At 37.9% G+C, this 21,752-nt stretch overlaps 1 protein-coding gene across 31 annotated transcripts in view; it reads left to right on the top strand.

Annotated features, from left to right (window-relative positions):
- Positions 1-21,752, top strand: part of EIF4G3 (eukaryotic translation initiation factor 4 gamma 3) — a 376,290-nt gene that overhangs the window by 206,630 nt on the left and 147,908 nt on the right. For all 31 annotated transcript variants that reach the window (XR_004183106.1, XR_004183116.1, XR_004183111.1 and 28 more), the window contains 2 exons: positions 5,673-5,770; positions 9,177-9,299. Coding sequence is in view for 27 of the 31 variants with exons in the window: in XM_021936998.2 (XP_021792690.1) it covers positions 5,673-5,770; positions 9,177-9,299 (221 nt within the window). In the remaining 4 variants the exon portion in view is untranslated. The remainder of the gene's footprint in view (positions 1-5,672; positions 5,771-9,176; positions 9,300-21,752) is intronic.

The following is a 21,752-nucleotide window of genomic DNA, read 5'->3' as shown; positions in this document are numbered from 1 at the left end:
ATTAATACTGCATTTTATATAACCTTACTAAATGGCTCAAATATGTTTATTTAACTCAGCTTTATTAAGTTGTATCATGACTATGAAATTTGATATTTTCAGAACAGTAATGTGTTACATATATGTGAGTTTTAAAGTTACACTATATATGTATATATCACCCAATTTTCGACCGCATATTGCAAGTGCTGTTGAATATTCCTTGTGTAATCCTTGGGCTTACCTTTGTCACCATTTTTATGTAATTTTAGTGCCTTTATTCTAGGTCCTTATTCTGAAAACTTAAATCCAAGTAATAATTTTTAAGAGTAACAATGGGCCGGGCGCGGTGGCTCACGCCTGTAATCCCAGCACTTTGGGAGGCCAAGGTGGGCGAATCACAAGGTCAGGAGATCAAGACCACAGTGAAACCCCGTCTCTACTAAAAATACAAAAAATTAGCCAGGTGCGGTGGCAGGCGCCTGTAGTCCCAGCTACTCAGGAGGCTGAGGCAGGAGAATGGCGTGAACCCAGGAGGTGGAGGTTGCAGTGAGTTGCCACTGCACTCCAGCCTGGGTGACAGAGCGAGACTCTGTCTCCAAAAAAAAAAAAAAAAAAAACGGATTGTTACTATCTACAAGTTTTTAATAGAAAATGGATTATTATTCAGCATAAACATGCTAAAATGGACAGTATCTCCCTTTAATTTCTGTGTTGCAAAGGGAATACAATTAGTCTTCTGATTTACAAAATCATTTTTAAAGATATCTTACTGAATTGTAACCTGCTTTTTACTTAGCGATTATGCAAATCACTTTACTCAGAAAATGTCATCATTAAATTTCCTGCTGTAAGTCTGTGCCAGCCCTCTTTATTGCTGTTAATACTATTGTATAATATGTATAGAGACAGTAATGATGAGTTTACTGGTAGGGACATAATGTGCAGATTTGAATATACAATATTATAACATTTTGACTTTATTTCTATTAGATATATACCATTTTTATTCATTTTTATGAAAAAGCAGTATATTGAGGTATAATTGTATCTCAGATATTATTGATGTCTGTTCCCTTTCATAGATATGCTTTCTTCCCCAGTAAATTCTCATGCAGATCCAGTAGACATCAAGTGGTCAGTTTATCATGTAGATTAAAATATTAGTTTCTCTAGTTTTCTTAATATTAGAAAAACAATTTTAAAATATTTCATTATGAAAGAAGGTAAATTAATGATAAAAATTTACATAGGCTGGGCATAGTGGCTCACGCCTGTAATCCCAGCACTTTGGGAGGCCAAGGTAGGTGGATCACGAGGTCAGGATTTTGAGATCAGCCTGGCCAACATAATGAAACCCTGTCTCTACTTAAAATACAAAAATTAGCTGGTTGTGGTGGCGGACACCTGTAGTCCCAGCTACTTGGGAGGCCGAGGCAGAAGAATTGCTTGAACCCAGGAAGCGGAGGTTGCAGTGAGCGGAGATCATGCCACTGCACTCCAGCCTGGGTGACAGAGTGAGACTCTGTCTAAAAAAAAAAAAAAAAATTAAATAATTTAGAGTGCCTAAAGTTGAAATAGCCAGTTTCTCTCCCTTCCCACCCTTTAAAGAAATAACATTTAACAGTTTGATATGTATTTTTTTCATTTATATTTAACAAGTTTGTTAAACTAAAATCGACACAGAATATTAATAGTAGTCTAAATAATAGAACTTCCTGCTTATTTTTTTCCTCTCATACTATATTCATAGGCATCTTTCTATTTCATTATCTATAGAACTTCTCTCATTTCTTTTCAAAGCTACATAATATTCTCTTTTTGGAATGAATCATAATTTATGATACATAATTTTTTGTACTTTAGTAGAGATGGTGTTTCACCATGTACCAAGGCTGGTGTCGAACTCCTGAGCTCAGGCATTTCGCCTGCCTTGGCCTCCCAAAGTGCTAGGATTACAGGCATGAGCCACTGTGCCTGGCCATGTTTATTATTGTTTCTGTGGAAAATTCAAGGTTTTCAACTTTTCTTAGAAGACAGGCAGTGTGCTAATTACTTTGTGGAATACAGGTATTAAGATACTCTTCCTGCCATTCAGTTTCTTATAGTAAGTCTGTTACATATTTTGCTTAGGTTCAAACAATGAGAAGAAATCTAAATATTGACTGCACCATTGGTTTCACATCATAGACAAGTAAAATGAATTAAAAGTAGAGTAAAATAAAGTAGAAGACACACATGACTATTAAATTTATAATTTTGCCAAGAAGACCTTTAAAGAAAACTGCCATTTACTGCCAGTATCATTTCACATTTTAACAACAAAAGTGTAGGACTGAAATAATCAAATAGGAGCAGTCCTTTATACAAATTTTAAGTTGTTAAACCTCTGTGTGTTTGTATTTCATGATTGTTACTGTATTAATTTTGCAATATGTCATTGACACTTTTTATATATACTGAGATTTGGGAAACTGATTTAGAACTGGGATCAGTAAACTTTTTTTTTCAGTAAAGGGCTAGACAGTAATAATTCAGGTTTTGCAGGCTGTGTGGTCTCTGTTGCAGCTGTTCAGCTGTGCCACTGTGATGTAAAATCAGCCATAGACAGTTGATAAACTACTGTATGTGGGTATCTTCCAATAAAACTTTATTTAAAAAAAAAAATAATGGTGGGCTTGATTTGGCTCTTAGACTGTAGTTGACAGATCCTTGATATAGGCAAATGTACTTCATTCCATGCATAAGAAATCTGAGGTCCAGAGATGTTAATTAACTTACCTAATTAATAAATGATATGCAAAAATGACTCACATTCCTAGTAGAATAAAAATGTTTTTAAATGTTTCTGACTAGCTTATTATAAATATTATATATTTATAATAATATACTATTATTTGGTAGGGCAGATTTTCTACTCTGCTAGAGTTCACAGTTAAGAAGACTTAATGCTTTGCTCATTGCATTTAATCCCACTATATTGAGATTATGTTGTTCTGCCATATTTATTAGATTAATGTGATATAGCAGGCCCTTCCGCAATCATGTTGGCTCAAAAATGTTTCATGAGAAGAATCTAGGTTTTTTTTTGTTTGTTTGTTTTTTAAGAGATCACCTTTTGGATCTTATCTCACTTACCTCAAAAAATATGGTGAAGTGAGCAGAGATTGTGTTGCTTGCCTGGCAGCATTTAAAACCAATTTTTGGGGTTTGTTTTCTGATTTAATTTCTGAGTCAATGACATAATAAAGTAGCACATAATTGCTAATTTAAGCTGTGCTTTGAGAATAGTTTACTCATTGTTAGAGGATGACTGAGGTTTTTTTTTTTTTTTTGGTCTTTTTACATCGAACTTACTGAAACCATAGTCATGCCCTCTGCTTAGATCTTTTCCAAATCCGATTCAGCAAACCTGATTGATACCTACAGAATTCTGATACCGCAAATCATAGTGCTTCCAACAACTTTACACTTGAAAAGTGTTAGGGTGGTAGTGGGGATGTTGATGGTGATAATGAAAGTGGGCCAACCGTATTTGACTGCTTAGTACCAAGGATTTTACCTGTGTTAACTACCCTCGTACATATTTTTTTCCTTCTTGTTACAGTGAATCAATTATCCATCTTCCTGTGGAAAGCCAATCTTGTATGCGTGTGCTGGATCCCGTCCTAGACCCATTTAAGGCTATTACTCTAGCAATTCTTTCTTTCCCACATTGACAATTTTCCCCACTTCCTCTGCTGGATTAGTGTCGTCTGTATATAGGCACACTGTTTCATTGAAACATTAAGGAAAGTTTTTTTGATTCCATATTTTTGTCCAGCTATAGCTCTATTTTTCTGCTTTTCTTTTACAGCAAAATTTTTTAAGGAAAATATTTATACTCATGGTGTTCATTTTCTGTCTTCTCTTTCACTATTGAACCCACTCAAATCAGGCTTCACACTCTTCACTTCTCTGCCCAAACAACTTTTGTCAAGGTCACTGGTGATTTGTACTTTGAAAAATCTTACTTGACTTCTTCAGCACCATTTGATGTGGTTAAGCACAGCCCTCATTCTTTTTTTTTTTTTTTTTTTTTTGAGATGGAGTCTTGCTGTGTTACCTGGGCTGGAGTGCAGTGGCCGGATCTCAGCTCACTGCAAGCTCCGCCTCCCGGGTTTACGCCATTCTCCTGCCTCAGCCTCCCGAGTAGCTGGGACTACAGGCACCCGCCACCTCGCCCGGCTAGTTTTTTGTATTTTTTAGTAGAGACGGGGTTTCACCGTGTTAGCCAGGATGGTCTCGATCTCCTGACCTCGTGATCCGCCCGTCTCGGCTTCCCAAAGTGCTGGGATTACAGGCTTGAGCCACCGCGCCCGGCCGCACAGCCCTCATTCTTGAATAGTTTTCTGGATTTCAGCCACTACTTTGGTTTTCATCTCTTTGGCTGGAGTTTTCCCAATTTCTGTGACCTCTAACAGACGTGGAATGCCTTAGGATTTAACCATTGGGCTTCTTTTCTATCTGTATTCATTTCCTGAGTTACCTAGTCATGTTTAAATGTTGTTTATATTCTGTCAATTCCAAAATGGTTAACTGTAACTCATACCTATCCTCTGACTCCAGATTTGTGTCACTTTCTAACCACTTGATCTGTATTTGAAGATCTGATAAGCACCCGAAACTTGCCCTGTCTAAAATTGAACTCTTGATTTTTCTGCCCCAAATTCTATTACTTCAGTTTTCCTCATCTTAGTAAGTAGTACCTCTGTTCTTTCACTTGCTCAGGCATAAAACTGAAAGAGTTTTCCTTGAGTCTTCTTTCTCTCACACCAGTATCCAATTCATCAGCATATCTATAGGCTCTACCTTCAAACCATCCAGTGTTTGACTCCTTCTCCACACCTCTACTCCAAACACTTTGGCTTGATAATAATTATAATAGTCTTAAGTTTTGAAAGTTAAAAACAGCTCATTGGGAGTACAAAGAGTGGGGGAAGAAGATAATTTCAGGCAGATGGGCAGTATAGTCAAAGTCGAAGAGTTTGGTGTACTCAAAGGATAGGAGTTAGGAGTACGTTATAGCTAGAACAAAGATGTGGATTCGAGAATGATAGAAAATGTAGTTTGGAACCTGGATTCTAAGTATCTGGACTTCATCTTTAGGCCATACGTTCTCAGCCTTTTTTCCACCCCAGCATTAGGAAATTTGCTAATCCTTTATGTACCTCCGTATGGCAGTAGTTCCCCATGAGTAAGGAGAAGAATTAGATCACCCCTACTTTCCAAGATAATCAGATATATTCCCTTCTGTCCCTGTCAAAACCCATAAACAGACATACACATACACTCTTGTGTGAGAGTCATGGTTGCATTTGGTAAGCCTCAGAATAATATTTTTTTAAAAGCAACACTATAGCATGATCCATGTTTTAGAAAGATAACTGTGGTGTGAATCTGTAGGAACCGGGTATTTAGTGGTTTTCATATTGGATGTTTGTGAATGTTTGAAGACATTATATATTTTGGAAATAATTTCTTGACCACTTCAGTAACTGGAGGAGAGCTAATGGAAAAAGATGATGAAGAATGCTGAGTGTTTTTGTTTTTACCCTTTTAAAGGGATTGTACAGAGACACAGTGTCATTTGATAGTTCTGTAGTGTTTGACAAAATACCTGAATGCCTTTTAATCTTTTTCTAACTTCTTAGGAACGCCTTTTTACCCAAGTCAGCCAGTGTATCAGTCCGCACCTATCATAGTGCCTACGCAGCAACAGCCGCCTCCAGCCAAGAGAGAGAAAAAAACTGTAAGAGATGTTTATTACTTTTTCTTATTTTAAATCTAAAATCTATTCACTTATCAGATAAGTTTACTTAGTCATTATTCATTTCAATTCACAAATTACTGTGCCTTTTTAAATTTATTTTTATTTGTTTATTCTTCCCTTATATTCACACCACTTGACCTGGAGGATTTGTATGGGCATGTAATTAGAAGTTGTTTATACCAGTGGCATAATACCATCTTTAATTATTCACTGAGCTAGGTATGCCACATGACAACATGTGCTCCACCTTTAGAACTGGGAGGGTTTAGTGGGCTAAGGTTTTACTCAGTGTGAGGAATTTAAGCTTAGTTCTCACATCTAGACTCTTCTTTAATACCAGTCTTTTTTTTTTTTTTTTTTTTTTTTTGAGACTCAGTCTCACTCTAGCCCAAGCTGGAGTGCAGTGGTGGGATCTCAGCTCAACTGCACCCTCTGCTTCCGAGGCTCAAGCGATTCTCATGCCTCAGCCTCCCGAGTAGTTGGGACTACAGGCACAAGCCACCAGGCCTGGCTAATTTTTTGTATTTTAGTAGAGGTGGGATTTTGCCATGTTGCCCAGGGTGATCTCAAACTCCTAAGTTCAGGCAGTCTGCCCACCGTGGGCCCCCAAAGTGCTGGGATTATAGGCGTGAGCCACCATGCCTGGCCAACACCAGTCTTAATCAGTTCTCCATTCAAGTATGAATTGACAGAAGAAAAAAACAGCACAAGAGAAAAAGAACTGAGATATTAAGGATAGCAAGAAAAGTCTTTCCTGTGAAATAGATATCTTTTAAGAAACAAAAAACAGAGTTTAGAAAATATATTCTAATTGGTTTTTATAATTTATAGGGGCTTTGTCTGTGTCTAATGAGGCAGGCCCAAGAGAATTGGAGTGTAGTAATATAAAAGTCAAATGGCAGAAAAATTGTAGAAGAGTGGCTTGCAATTTCTTACCCAACAGAACACACAAAATGGGTGATCTTTATATTCAGGAGAGACTCCCACATTCACAAATAGGTGGGGTGACTTATAGCAATACTCTTGAATTACTCTAACTTAATAAAAATTAATGAGGTTCAGGCCAGGCGCAGTGGCTCACACCTGTAACCCTAGCACTTTGGAGGCCGAGATGGGTAGATCACTTGAGGAAACGAGTTCGAGACCAGCCTGGCCAACATGGAGAAAACCCATCTTTACTAAAAATACAAAAATTAGCTGGGTGTGGAGGCTCGCGCCTGTAATTCCAGCTACTCAGGAGGCTGAGGCACGAGAATCACTTGAAACTGGGAGGGAGAGGTTGCAGTGAGATCAGGCCCCTGCACTCCAGCCTGGGCGACAGTGTGAAACTGTATCTCAAGTAAACAAACAAGAAAATAATAATGAGGTTCAAGACTTTGGTTTAAAACTTGTTTTTATTATTAGAAACAAATTACTTGTGCATATATCATAATGAACAGCACATGACAATGTATCATGACACTACAGTCGGGAAACTATATGCTTTGGTAATGTTGAATCAGCATGATAGAAGCTGGACTTGAAGAACACTCTCAGAATGCAGAAAAATAAATAGAAGAAATAATGAAACTGGAAGACGGTAGTTACAGATGTTTCTAAAGAAGAAAGTAGAATAAATGAATTAAAGCTACACTTAAAAGTGTATTAGAAATAATTTTCCGTACCTGAACAATAGCTGACATTAGAAGTCTTAATTGAAGGACTCCCCTAAAAGCTTCCAGATCCAGGTAGTTTCATTAGTGAATTCCTTAAAATTCTCAAGAAGTGTGGACGGCCTTGATTAAGGTATGGTGGTAATGAACAACAGTGGTCCTTTATATCTTAGCATTCTCCCAGAATACAATGCCTAGACGCAGACACTTATCTCCTTTACAGCACCAACTCCACTGATATCTGTAAGCATAGGGTAGCGTTTAAAAAAATTAAGACCATACACACTTCTGTGCTTATTGCATTTTTTTCACCTACCAGCACATCTTAATGATTATTCTGTGTCAGTTCAGTTCATGTAGATCTGCCTCATTCTTTTTTTTTGAGACAAAGTCTTGCTCTTGTCCTCCAGACTGGAGTGCAGTGGTGCCATCTCAGCTCACTGCAACCTCCGCCTCCCGTGTTCAAGCTATTCTCCTGCCTCAGCCTCCTGAGTAGCTGGGATTATAGGTGCCTGCCACTGCACCTGGCTAATTTTTGTATTTTTAGTAGAGACGGAGTTTCACCATGTTGGCCAGGCTGGTCTCAAACTCTTGACCTCAGGTCATCCGCCCACCTCGGCCTCCCAAAGTGGTGGGATTACAGGAGTGAGCCCGGCCAGATGTGCCTCGTTCTTTTTACTAACTGTTAAGTGTTTAATTGTAAGGACCTAAGATAATTTTTATTTTTTTGAAACAGAGTCTTGCCCTATTGCCCAGGCTGGAGTGCAGTGGCGCGATCTTGGCTTACTGCAACCTCCGCCTCTCGGGTTCAAGTGATTCTCTCGCCTCAGCCTCCTGAGTAGCTGAGACTACAGGCATGTGTCACCACGCCTGGCTAATTTTTTGTATTTTTAGTAGAGACGGGGTTTCACCGTGTTAGCCAGGATGGTCTCGATCCCCTGACCTTGTGATCCGCCCGCCTCAGCCTCCTCAAGTGCTGGGATTACAGGTGTGAACCACCGTGCCTGGCTGACGTAAGATAATTTTTGAGCTATTCTGTTCTCGATCAACCTTTTTCCAGTCTTTGCTGGAAAAGGCATGATTGCAGTCAGCATTATTACATAGTATATAAGGTTGTTTTCAGGATAAATTATTCCTCACTCGTAGGGTATTTATATTTTTTATTTTGGTAAAGAACTTCAGAGAATCATTTACAGCATTTAAAACTTTATTCTAGGCCAGGTGCTGTGGTTCACGCCTGTAATCCTAGCATGGGAGGCTGAGGCACAAAAATCGCTTGAACCTGGGTGGTGGAGATTGCAGTGAGCTGACTTCGCGCCACTGCACTCCAGCCTGGGTGACAGAGCGAGACTGTCTCAAAAAAAAAAAAAAAAGAACTTTTATCTATGCAGTAACTTTCATATATTAAAAGTATTTTATGAAACTTATATGGTAAATAAAATCAGTCCAACAGGTTCTTACAAAACAAGTATAAATATTAATAGTTTGCCTTTTTGACCTAGAAATCCAGCCAATTAGGTTTCATTTTAGCTTGTTATTCTAATTAGTTCATGTCAGAGCTAATGGCCTACATTTATATGATGGATCTGTGATTGAAATAAAGTCAACAGTGGTGATTATCACCTTTGATATTTGACAGGTTTCCCAGTTTGCACCTTTAACTCACTCATATGCCTGTAAATTTGCTACTAAGACACTCATCTGTACATACGCCATTTTATTTAACCTTATAGATAAGAATTCGGGATCCAAACCAGGGAGGTAAAGACATAACAGAGGAGATTATGTCTGGAGGTGGCAGCAGAAATCCTACTCCACCCATAGGAAGACCCACGTCCACACCTACTCCTCCTCAGGTAAGACATAGTGAGTTGTAATGGATGGCACTATTTGTTCACTAACCTCTACTGAATTCTTCTTTCTTCTATAGCCACTTTCTGTACTTTTAATTTCCATCAGTTGTCTCGCAGCCTCGAATATCTAAATGGTATTTAAACGGACATGTTTTTTCTCTTTGCAAATTATAATATTTTTAAATTTTTATTGTTAATATATTTATGTATTGTTTTCACAATCAGAGCACAGGTGAGGTGCTACCACTCTTCTTAATGAACTATTGCATGATACCAAAAGGAGCTGTATTCTTGTGAAAATCTCATCATTAAATGAGTATTTCACATTTCACATGGAACCTTAGGATTTAAGTGCTGCACACTTTGTTAATGCAAACATTAAGGTTGAGAATTTAACGTTTTACCAAACAGTGTTGCTTGAGATGATTGCCTGTGTTATTGAGAGCATATTAGGATGTATAACAGGTATACTTCTTACATTTTAGAACTACATAAATGAGCTTCTTGAGTGGAGAGTGTCTTCTTTAATTACAGTCATCTCTTGTTATCATCAGGGGATTTGTTCAAAGAAGCCCCCTCCCCAGTACCAAAATTCGTGGTTGTTCAAGTTCATTATGTAAAATGGCATAGTATTTGCATATAAACAGTGCACATCCTCCCATATACTCAAATAATCTCTAAATTACTTATAATATCTAATACAGTATAAGTAGTTGTCATACTATATTATTTTTAAATTTCTATTATGTTTTTATTAAAAAATGTTTTTTTCCTTTTTATCCACAGTTGGTTGAATCTGTGAATGTGGAACTTATTAATAAATTGTCAGTTAGGCACCTTTTTCTTCCTGGTGAAGAATGTGGTTATCATAATCTCCTAAGATTTTACTTTCTTGTTTTTAGAAATCAAGATATTGTAGAAGGAACTGGAGTTTAGTAAACTATAATAGAGATTAGAATTCTGCAAATCTGACAAGATTTGTATTTCAAGGCTGGGCAGCGCGTGTGTCTCGCGCCTGTAATCCTGTAATCCCACCACTTTGGGAGGCTGAGGCGGGCCAGATCATCCGAGGTCTGGAGTTCAAGATCAGCCTGGCCAACATGGTGAAACCCTATCTGTACTAAAAATTACAAAAATTAGCTGGACGTGGTGGCATGTGCCTATAATCCCAGCTACTCAGGAAACTGAGGCAGGACAATTGCTTGAACCCAGGAGGCGGAGGCCGTGGTGAGCCAAGATTGTGCCACTGTACTCCCCAGGCTGGGCAATAGAGAGAGACTTCGTCTTTTAAAAAAAAAAAAAAATTGTATTTCATTCCTATGTCACTTTAAATTTTGATAAATGATTTAGAGACACATGGTTTTCACATCTTAAAAATTGTCTAAAGTGAAGCCAATTGCAGGTACAGTGGTGCATGCCGATAGTCCCAGCTATTTGGGAGGCTTAGCAGGAGGATTCCTTGATTCCAGCTTGGGCAACATAGGAAGATCCTGTCCCTTTAAAAAAATGGTCTAAAGTGAAATCCTCGTGTCTAGAAACAGATAAAAAGAAAGCTATTAAGGAGTAGGGGGCTGTTCTGTCTCTCCTGTTTTATGCTTTGATGGTAAAGGGGTTCCTTGGAGCCCAGTTTACAAACAAGTGATACAGATGATCGTATATAAAGCATTTCAGAATGATAGACTACTGACTTAATTTTAGTAGTACAGACAAAAATAAAAAGTTCATAAAAATGTTCTTAAATATCAAAGTCACAAACAGCTGAGTTTAGAGCCCCTTGGAAATCTGTGAATTTGAGAAAGCCTTAAATTTAGTACTTTGTTGTAACGATGTGTTTTCTCTTGGAAATGATGGTATCTAGCTGACATTTATCTCAGTCTTTCATTATCCAGATGAGTATATATGTGCATCTGGACATGTGAGTTGTAAGTTCATGTTAATAATTCTTCATCATTCATCATTATTCCCCTAGGAACATTCCAATTTTGGAATGATTAAGAAGGTCTTATATTTAGTCTCTTCCCTGGAAGTAAGCATGGGATAAGCAAAATTTCCAAATTGAAGTAATCTATATATGTGTTCTGTTAGGTGGGAATACACTATAGCAAAACTTTGGGATTAGTTGATCAGTGCAGTCAAATTTTAGTCTGTATTTTCAAACATTAAAATGTTACTACTGTCAAGCCAGATAAAGGATAGACAATCCTTTGTTGATTTCTGTTTAAATTCTCAATCTGGACATACATGTGTCTTTTTGCACTTAAATGCCCTCTGGGGTGTGATTGGTTTCCTTTAACCTTCCAAGCTTGGTTCCCACCCTCTTCTGGTATCCCTCTGTGTTTAGCTACAGAAATCTTTTTGCTCTTTGTCTTTCCCCAGAGACTGTGGTTCTGAATATGAGTGTATATTTCTCTGTAATCATAAAGAACATTGAATCTACACTTTGAGCAGATGAAGGCCATCAGTCAATAGTTGTAATGTTGGTAGTTCTTTTTGAGAAGTGTAACATCAGTTATAACGCATAAGTTTATTAGGTGACTTGTATTTAAATCCAAATGCATGAAATTCATAGAATGAACGAATAGCTTTTTAGCAGAGACATGTGTACTAGAGATATTTCATTTTCCTCTTAAGAAAAACAGCAGCACAATCATGATGATGGCAACTGACATTTGACCTCATTTTCTGGAACGTCATAGAAAGTGGTACACAGAGGGCTGGATGCAGCGGCTCACGCCTGTAATCCTAGCACTTTGGGAGGCCGAGGTAGGCAGATCACTTGAGGTCAGAAGTTTGAAACCACGCTAGCCAACATGGTGAAACCCTGTCTCTCCTAAAAATACAAAAAAGCTAGCCAGGCGTGATGGCAGACACCTGTAATCCCAGCTACTCAGGAGGCTGAGGCAGGAGAATCGCTTGAACCTGGGAGGCAGAGGTTGCAGTGAGCCGAGATAGTGCCACTGCACTCCAGCCTGGACAACAGAGAGAGAGTCTGTCTCCAAAAAAAAAAAAAAAAACACTGTTGACCCAGTGTTTCAGAAGAATCTACAAATCTTTAGTTATGTGTAAAAAAGGTGCAAGTTATAAATATTGGCAACTAATTTCATTAACAAAGTAGCACTCTGCCAGTCAAAGAAAACTCACTAGATATAACTTCAGTTTTACTAGTTTTCAATTTTGACATCAATCCAGATAAATACAGAATCATATCTGGTTAGAAGACTACAGATGAGACAGCCATCTGCATAAGAATTTAGGATTAAACAGTAAATACTGTAGTACTGGACTTAGAGTACCTGCTTTGAGTTAGATATAATCGCTTATGCTGTGGATAGCCAAGCCTTTCCCTATCACCGAGGGAAGTCCCAGTCTCTGTAAAGGGAAACAGAAGACCCATTACTAAGACCTGACTGGTGCAGAGGTGACCAAGTGGGGCAGAATTGTAGCACAGATATCAGAGACCCATTAATGGTGGTGGTACATGTAAAATAGAACAGGGAAGAGGTTTAAAACTTTGACTTGGAATCAGACATACTGGATTTCAAGTCTCGGTTCCACTGCTTAGCTTTGTAACTTTAGCCCAATTACTTTATCCCAGGGCATTACCTTCTACATTTAAAAAGTAAAACCTATCAAACAGAGAGGATTAAATGAGACAAAATGTTTAAAAATTGTTTAAGTTCACTGTGTGGTGCACAATGAGTATTCAGCAAATATCTGTTATTAGTATTGCAATTATTTCAGGAGGCACAGAGAATGACTGGAAGAATGTGGGAAGGCTTTACCGCAGAGATGCCATTTGATCTAACTTTCATGGGTATTCACAAAATGAAAGGGAAAGGGGTATTTAGACAGAGGAACAGCATGTGCAAAAATGGGAAATTAGATGAAGGGAGGCTATTATTATATTTCAGGTGAGAAATTAGTTGAAGGAGAGGAAACCAGTTGGAGAGATGTTTAGCAATTAATTATTAACTAGATAAGGACTCTAAAAAGGATGACCATATAATTTACCATCTAAATTGGGGCAATTGTGGAAATGAGTGGCAATGCTATTGTTAATGCCAACACAGCAGGCGTAATCAGTACGGCACATGTAAATGGGGATGTAAGTTTTCTCTAGATGTAAGGGAGAGAGAGAGTCAGGGATGCCTCTTCATGTTTAAAAATACCTCTTTTGTGGTGAAACGTAATATTGAGTATACATGGGGAAGTTTAAAGAGGGGGATAATGAATTTGATTTTGGCAAGCAGTCAAGCCATTGTGATTTTTATCTAATTTGGTCTTGAGGTCTCTCTGTCAATAATGGCCATAAACCAGGATGGCCACTCTCTAAGAGAGCCCTGACCAGGTAAAAGTTACATTTGGGTGTGTTTGTCAGGTAAGACATAATGAGGAAGTGAAACCAAAATGCATGAAACAGAAAAAAATTTACTACTTCCTAATCCCAGAGAGGTTTACAGTGGTGATGGGAGACTGATAGGGGAGCTCTGAAGACAGCAGGGAACTCAGGTGGAGAGAGAGAGAAGGAAGACTTGTGGGACTGTCCCTTTATTAAGGTCCATGTCCTCCATTAGGCCTCCTCACTGGAGTTATGGATTTGCTAGTTTGAAGAAAACACTCTCCAAGGGTGAACTTATTTACATGAGTCTGGTGTTAACCATTAGGTTGTATCATGGTCAGCAGCTATGAGATGTGTTGTGTTCTGGATCAGTGAGATGAGGAACAAACGGCCTCTTTCACAAGCAACTACACAGGAAGGAAACATTTGAACTAGGCCAAAGGAGAAAGGGTACAACTGGGTTTCAAAAACATATGCCAGACCTAAAAGTGGATGCTGAGGGAGCAATTATATTTCATTTGTGACACAAGCTATGAGCTAATTGAGGGAAACTGCATTGGGTTTCTGTGAGGAGAATGGAGAGGAGAAACAAATTTTTGCTGCTGCTGTTTTTACCCTAATAAGAAGTAGACAGAATTTCAAACTGTTCTTCATAAGTCTTAAAATTTTCTATGGGCTAACTAGTAGAGATATTCTCGCATATTTAGGAAATATGCATACGTGTATATACATGTTCCTGTACAGAGAATCACAGTGCATAGATGGAGGTGCATGACTGGATATCATGGAGCACTAGAACACTTGCTGCTGGTTTTCACTCTGTGACTTAGATTTATAACCGTGGGTCAGAACGTTAAATTCTTAAAACCCCTATTTTTTCATCTGTAAAATGAGAAATTGTACGAAATAATCTGAGAGTTCTCTTTTAGTTCTTACCTATTAAAGTGGGAAAGAAGGAAGAATTTTGTTACTCGCTCAGTATCAAATATCTCAGCTCTTCATGATGACAATAATGCATAAGGAATATCCCTGTATTTAGAAATAAGCTAGCTATTATGCCTGATAGTCTTCATGGAAACCCTGTAGGGTAAAAATAAATACATGATGCCATGTCAAAATTGTCTACTTCCTTTTTTTTTTTTTTTTTTTTTTGAGACGGAGACTCGCTCTGTCACCCGAGCTGGAGTGCAGTGGCCGGATCTCAGCTCACTGCAAGCTCCGCCTCCCGGGGTTACGCTGCCTCAGCCTCTGGAGTAGCTGGGACTACAGGCGCCCACCTAGTTTTTTGTATTTTTTTAGTAGAGACGGGGATTCACCGTGTTAGCCAGGATGGTCTCGATCTCCTGACCTCGTGATCCGCCCGTCTCGGCCTAAAATTGTCTACTTCCGAAGGGGATGAGTGGTGGATCAAAAATCACTTTTTTTTTTTTTTTTTTAATTTAAGATGGAGTCTCACTCACTTTGTCACCTGGGTTAGAGTGCAAGTGCAGTGGCACGATCTCGACTCACTGCAACCTCGACCTCTTAAGTAGCTGGAATTACAGGCACGTGCCACCATGCTGGCTAATTTTTGTATTTTTAGTAGAGACAGGGTTTCATCATGTTGACCCAGACTGGTCTCGAATGCCTGATCTCAAGTGATCTGCTCGCCTCAGCCTCCCAAAGCTCTGAGATTACAGGCATGAGCCACCATGCCCAGCCGAAGATCACTTAATTTTTAAAAATGAATTATGTACCTTTCTTCTTGATATACTCTTTTCCCCCCTGCTTCTAGAATTATTCTTGTAATGAAACACAGTTGTAACATGGGAGAGAGTCCTATGCTATGGGGCTTTGGGGTAGGAAATTATGGATTGATAGCATATCTTAGGCAAGATACAATTTCTTCTACCATTTGGGAAAATTAGTAAAGTCAGCAGGTTATTCAGTCTTTTGTTGAGCTGCTTATGAAGTTGATACCTGCAAACCTTAAATTCCATGACCATTTATTAATTACAATTGACCCTTGAACAAAATGGGTTCATTCATATGATAATTTTTTTCAGTAAATATATTGGAAAATGTTTTGGACATTGTGATAACTTGAAAACTTCCAGATGACATACTGCCTAAAATTATCAAAAAAAGAAAAATTTAGATATGTCATGGATGCATAAAATATATGTAGTCTGTGTTTTCATTTAGTGCCATAAAATATATGCAAATCTATTATAAAAGTTAAAGTTTATCAAAACTTAGGTACACAAATACAGACCATATATGATGCCATTCGCAATTGAGAGAAGTGTCAACAGACATAAATACGCAATCTGGACATGGTGGTGCACGCCTGTAATCCCAGCACTTTGGGAGGTCGAGGTGGGAGGGTTGCTTCAGCCCAGGAGTATGAGACCAGCCTGGGCAACATAGCAAGACCTTGTCTCTCAAAAAATAAATGAATAAATAAAAGAGGCAATATTACATCCTAACTTCATAAAATTAACTGTAGTACATACTGTACTAATGTAATTTTATAGCCACCTCCTGTTGCTATTTTAGTGAGCTCAAGTGTTGAGAGTATCTGCTTAAAATACCCTGTGACACTAATCATCTCCAGATGAGCAGTTCACTCTCTTGTAAATTGTGCCTCATAGTAAAAAGTGATTTCTCTTTGTTCTTGCATATTTTTTCATCGTGTTTAGTGCATTGCCATAAACCTTGAATAACACCATGGGACCCATACAGAGTGCCACCAGTGATGCTGGCAGTACTTCCAAGAAGCAGAGAAAAGTGCTAACTTTACAAGAAAAAGTTGAATTGCTTGGTATCTACCATAGATCGAAGTCTGCTGCTGTGGTTGACCATTTTAGACAGATGATTTATTTTATAAACAGATGATGTAAACTTATGGTATTGGTGAATGCAGTATAGTGTTGTAAATGTATTTTATCTTCCTAATGGTTTTCTTAAACACATTTTCTTCTAGCTTACATTATTGTAAGAATATAGTATATAATAAAACATACATACATACTGAGAAAAAATATGTTTTATCGGTAAGGCTTTCAGTCAACAGTAGGCTGTTACTAGTTAAGTTTTTGGGGAGTCAAAAGTTATACACAGATTTTTAACTGTGTGGGGTCAGTTCCTCTAGCTCCTGAATTGTTCAAGGGCCAACTGTAGTTCATTCCATGGTTTAGCAGTAATAGTTTCCTAGAATTGGGTCTATAGCTTTGGTTATGATATTCATGTTATAAGTTGATATGTGCAGTAAGTAGTTACATTCCTGCATGAAGAATTTGAAGGTGATACCTAGTATATTGTAAACAAACCCAATCTTTCAAAATTTCATTTTGTCATCTCAGTCATAGGCACTGATAAATTAATGGCATTCTGTACCTTAAAGCATACGGGTGTGGTTTTGTTTTAGTGGTGACTACAATAAAAATAGTGGTTACTAAATTAAATTATATTGTTCTTTATCTTTAATGAAATAACTTATCATTAGTAACCTCCCTTGACTTAAAAATGGTGCTTTTCAATAATATGTAAAGCCTTGTAGACTTTAAATAGGTATCTAAACTGGGGTGGGTTCTCTCAAAAGTTTTTAAATGGGACATTTGAAAAGTGTCCTATTCATCATGATGAACAGAGATCCTTGCTTTGTTATGATGTTTCATAGTTTAAAATGAATTTGTATACACTATATGGTTTGATAGAGGAAATAAGACCTAATGTTTGGTAGATCAGTAGGGTGACTATAGTTCATAATAATCCGTTGTACAGTTTGAAATAGCTAGAAGAGAAGAATTCAAATGCTCCTACCATAAAGAAAAGACAAATATTTATCTTCAAATTGTATAAGTACATTAAATTTTTACATGTACACTAAAGCTGTGTACATCTGTTATGCAGTAATAAAAATTATTATTTTTTTGAGATGGAGTACTTGGCCTGTCACCAGGCTGGAGTGCAGTTGTGCGATCTTGGCTCACTGCAACCTCTGTCTCCCTGATTCAAGTGTTCTCCTGCCTCAGCCTCCTGAGTAGGGGGGATACAGGCATGCGCCACCATGCCCAGCTAATTTTTATATTTTTAGTAGAGAAGGGATTTCACCATGTTGGCCAGGATGGCCTCGATCTCCTGACCTCGTGATCCACCCGCCTCGGCCTCCCAAAGTGCTGGGATTACAGGCGTGAGCCACCACACCCCGCCAATAAAAACTATTTTGAAAGAATTTGCACACAGACCATCAAAGGTTCCTACTTAGATTTGTAGAGCAAGGTTGTTAATTTCATCAGGTCTGTCTCCAACATGGTTTTTAAAAAATGTGTTATTTTTAAATACATCTGAGATTCTCCAGCTTCAATGCCTGTAGGAATTTCCTAAAGCAAGCAAGAAAAGAATATTTGATTTACAGCTACTTTGAAATACTTAACCTTCTTTGAGAAGCCAGTGGAGCAAGTATGTTTTAAGTTGCTTGGGTATCCCAATAAAAATAAGCCTATGGGACACATTAGTAAAATTAAATTTTGTGTTTTTCTTTTGACCTGTTTTCTCGTAATTCTTCATCAATTTATGTGAATGCTTTTGCTTTTATAGTGATTTAATTTTACCTTGAAAGCTGTAAACCAGAATCCTAATTATAAAGAAAGTGTGACTTAGATTTTTGTGTGTGTGACAGTTCCTGTTCCTACTGCCTACATTGGACATTGAGCAACGGTATTAGAACTTGTAGTCATCCGACAACTATGATTGTTGTAAGTGATCACAAAAAGTTCTGTGAAAGATCACAAGAAACTATCAGGCTTAGTCTTTTATTTAAAATATATTTTCAAACTTAAAATAACTTTATACAAATGATAGGTCTTCATTGGAAAAGAGTAGTAAAGAAGGAAATCTTAATCCTAACTCTTGTTAGCAAGAATTAACCATTGTTAACTTCTGTTAGAATATCTTTTCAGATGTCTTTTAGTGCATGTGCATATATACGTATACATCTCTGTGTGTGTGTGTGTGTGTGTGTGTGTGTGTGTGTGTGTGTGTGTGTGTATATATTTGTTTTTATAATTAGAGACAGAGTCTCACTCTGTTGCCCAGGCTGGAGTGCAGTGGCATGATCATAGCTCAAACATATAATTTAATACTTATGGAAGCCATTTTATAAACTAGCATTTTTTTCAGTGATCACATAGAAATGTTTATGTTTGATTATATTAAAATGTCTATATGACATGCCTTTGTTTTAATGTACCATAGTTTATTTACATGACGGGTATTCATATTGTTTCTTGTTTGTCACTATATTAACAATGCTATGATGAACAACTTTGTTTGCTTATTTTTGGGTTACTGTATTGTCATTTTCTACCTTCCAGAAATGTACCAGTTAATCTCTTACCCAGCAGTGTAAGAGAATACTCTTTTCCCTATATAATTGCTTATCTGACAGAATAAAAAACAAGATCTTGTTTAATTTTTGTGTATTCTATGAAGTTAAAAGTTTTTGATGTTCACCAGTTATTTGTGGGTATATGAATTATGTGTTGTACATGTGTCTTTTGAGTGATTATTTTTGACAGATTTATAAGAGTGATTTACATGTTAAATAAATCCTTTGACAGATGTTGAAATGTTTTTCTTGTTTGATGATTGTGTTTTAGCTTTGTTAATCATGCCTTCTGTTATATGGAATTGTTAAATTTTCTGTTTTATTTATTGTTTTTGAGACGGGGTCTTGTCTGTTGCCCTGGCTGGAGTGCTGTGACACAGTCACAGCTCACTGCAACCTTGACATCCTGGGCTCAAACAATCCTCCCACCTCCTGCCTCAGCCTTCTGAGTAACTGGGACTACATGCACATGCCACCACGCCTGGCTAATGTTTTTTATTTTCAGTAAAGATAAGGTCTCGCTGTATTGCCCAGGCTGGTCTCAAACTCCTGAATTCAAGCGATAATCCTGCCTCAGCCTCCCATATTTCTGCTACGAGCCACTGCACCAGCTGAATTTTTTTTCTTTTTCTTTTTCTTTTTTGAGACAGAGTCTCTGTCGCCCAGGCTGGAGTTCAGTGGCACGATCTTGGCTCACTGCAACCTCCGTCTCCTGGATTCAAGCAGTTCGCCTGTCTCAGCCTCCTGAGTAGCTGGGATTACAGGTGCCTGCCACCATGCCCGGCTAATTTTTGTATTTTTAGTAGAGACAGGGTTTTGGCATGTTGGCCAGGCTGGTCTTGAACTCCTGACCTCAGTTGATCTGCCCACTTCAGCCTCACAAAGTGCTGGGATTACAGGCGTGAGCCACCGTGCCCAGCCAGAGTTTATTTTTGATATGTACACTTATATATCAAAATGCACTTAGGTTAGTTCCACATCTTTGCAATTGTGAATTGTACTGCTGTAAACGTATGTTTGCAAATCTCTTTTTCATATAATGACTTCGTTTCCTTTGTGTAGATACCCAGTAGTGGGGTTGCTGGATCAAATGGTAGATCTACTTTTAGCTCTTTAAGGAATCTTTGTACTGTTTTCCATAGAGGTTATGCATTCTCACCAGTTTTACATTCCCACCAGCAGTGTATAAGCATTCCCTTTTCCCCACATCCACACCAGCATCTATTGTTTTTTGACTTTTTAATAATGGCCATTCTTGCAGCAGTAAGATGGTATCGCTTTGTGGTTTTAATTTGCATTTCCATGATCATTAGTGATGTTAAGCATTCTTTCATATTGTTTGTAGGCCAATTTATGTATCTTCTTTTGAGAAATGTCTATTCATGTCCTTTGCCCACTTTTTGATGGGATTATTATTATTATTATTGTTGATTTGTTTGAGTTCCTTGTAGATTTCTGGATGCCAGTCCATCAGATGTGTAGTTTGCATCTCTATGGGTTGTCTTTTTACTCTATTGTTTCTTTAGCTGTGCAGGTTTTTAGTTTAATTAGGTTCCATTTATTTATTTGTGTTTTTGTTGCATTTGCTTTGGGGTCTTAGTCATGAATAATTTGCCTGGGCTGGTGTCTAGAAGAGTTTTTGCAATGTTATCTTCTAGAATTTTTCCAGTTTCAGGTCTTATATTTAAGTCTTTGATCTATCTTGAGTTGATTTTTGTATAAGGTGAGAAATAGGGATCCAGTTTCAGTCTTTTACATGAGGTTTGCCAGTTTTTCCAGCACTATTTGTTAAATAGGGTGTCTATTCCCCAATTTATGTTTTTGTATGCTTTGTTGAAGATCAGTTGGCTGTACTTTATTGGCTTTATTTTTGGGTTCTTTATTCTGTTCCATTAGTTTATGTGCCTACTTTTATACCAGTACCATGTTGTTTTGTTTACTGTAACCTTGTATAATTTGAAGTAATGTGATGCTCACAGATTTCTCCTTTTTGCCTAGGATTGCTTTGGCTACTTGGGCCCTTTTTTGGTTCCTTATGAATTTTAGGATTGTTTTTTCTGATTCTGTGAAACATGTTGGTATTTTGATGAGAATTACATTGAATGTGTAGATTGCTTTTAGTATAGTATGGCCATTTTCACAACATTGATTCTTCTAGTCTGTGATTATAGGATGCATTTCCATTTGTTTATGTCATCTGTGATTTCTTTCAGTAATGTTTTGTATTTCTCCTTGTAGAGATCTTTCACCTCCTTGGTTAAGTATATTCCTAGGCATTTCATTTTATTTGTGCAGCTGTCGTGAAAGGTATTGAATTCTTGATTTAATTCTCAGCTTGGTTGTTGTTGGTATATAGCAGTGCTGCTGGTTTGTGTCCATTGATTTTGTAACCTGAGACTTTACTGAACTCCTTTATCAAATTTAGGAGTCTTTTGAAGGAGTCTCTAGGGTTTTCTTTTTTTTTTTTTTTTTTTTTTTGAGGCGGAGTCTCGCTTTGTCGCCCAGGCTGGATCTCAGCACACTGCAAGCTCCGCCTCCCGGGTTCACACCATTCTCCTGCCTCAGCCTCTGAGTAGCTGGGACTACAGGTGCACACCACCACGCCCGATTAATTTTTTGTATTTTTAGTAGAGACGGGATTTCACTGTGTTAGCCGGGATGGTCTCAATCTCCTGACCTTGTGATCCACCCGCCTCGGCCTCCCAAAGTGCTGGGATTACAGGCGTGAACCACCGCGCCTGGCAGG

This window comes from Papio anubis, chromosome 1 (assembly GCF_008728515.1).
Source record: "Papio anubis isolate 15944 chromosome 1, Panubis1.0, whole genome shotgun sequence".
NCBI classification, from domain to species: domain Eukaryota; kingdom Metazoa; phylum Chordata; class Mammalia; order Primates; family Cercopithecidae; genus Papio; species Papio anubis.
The sequence above is the reverse complement of the archived record's forward strand: the minus strand, read 5'-3'. Positions and strand labels throughout refer to the sequence as shown.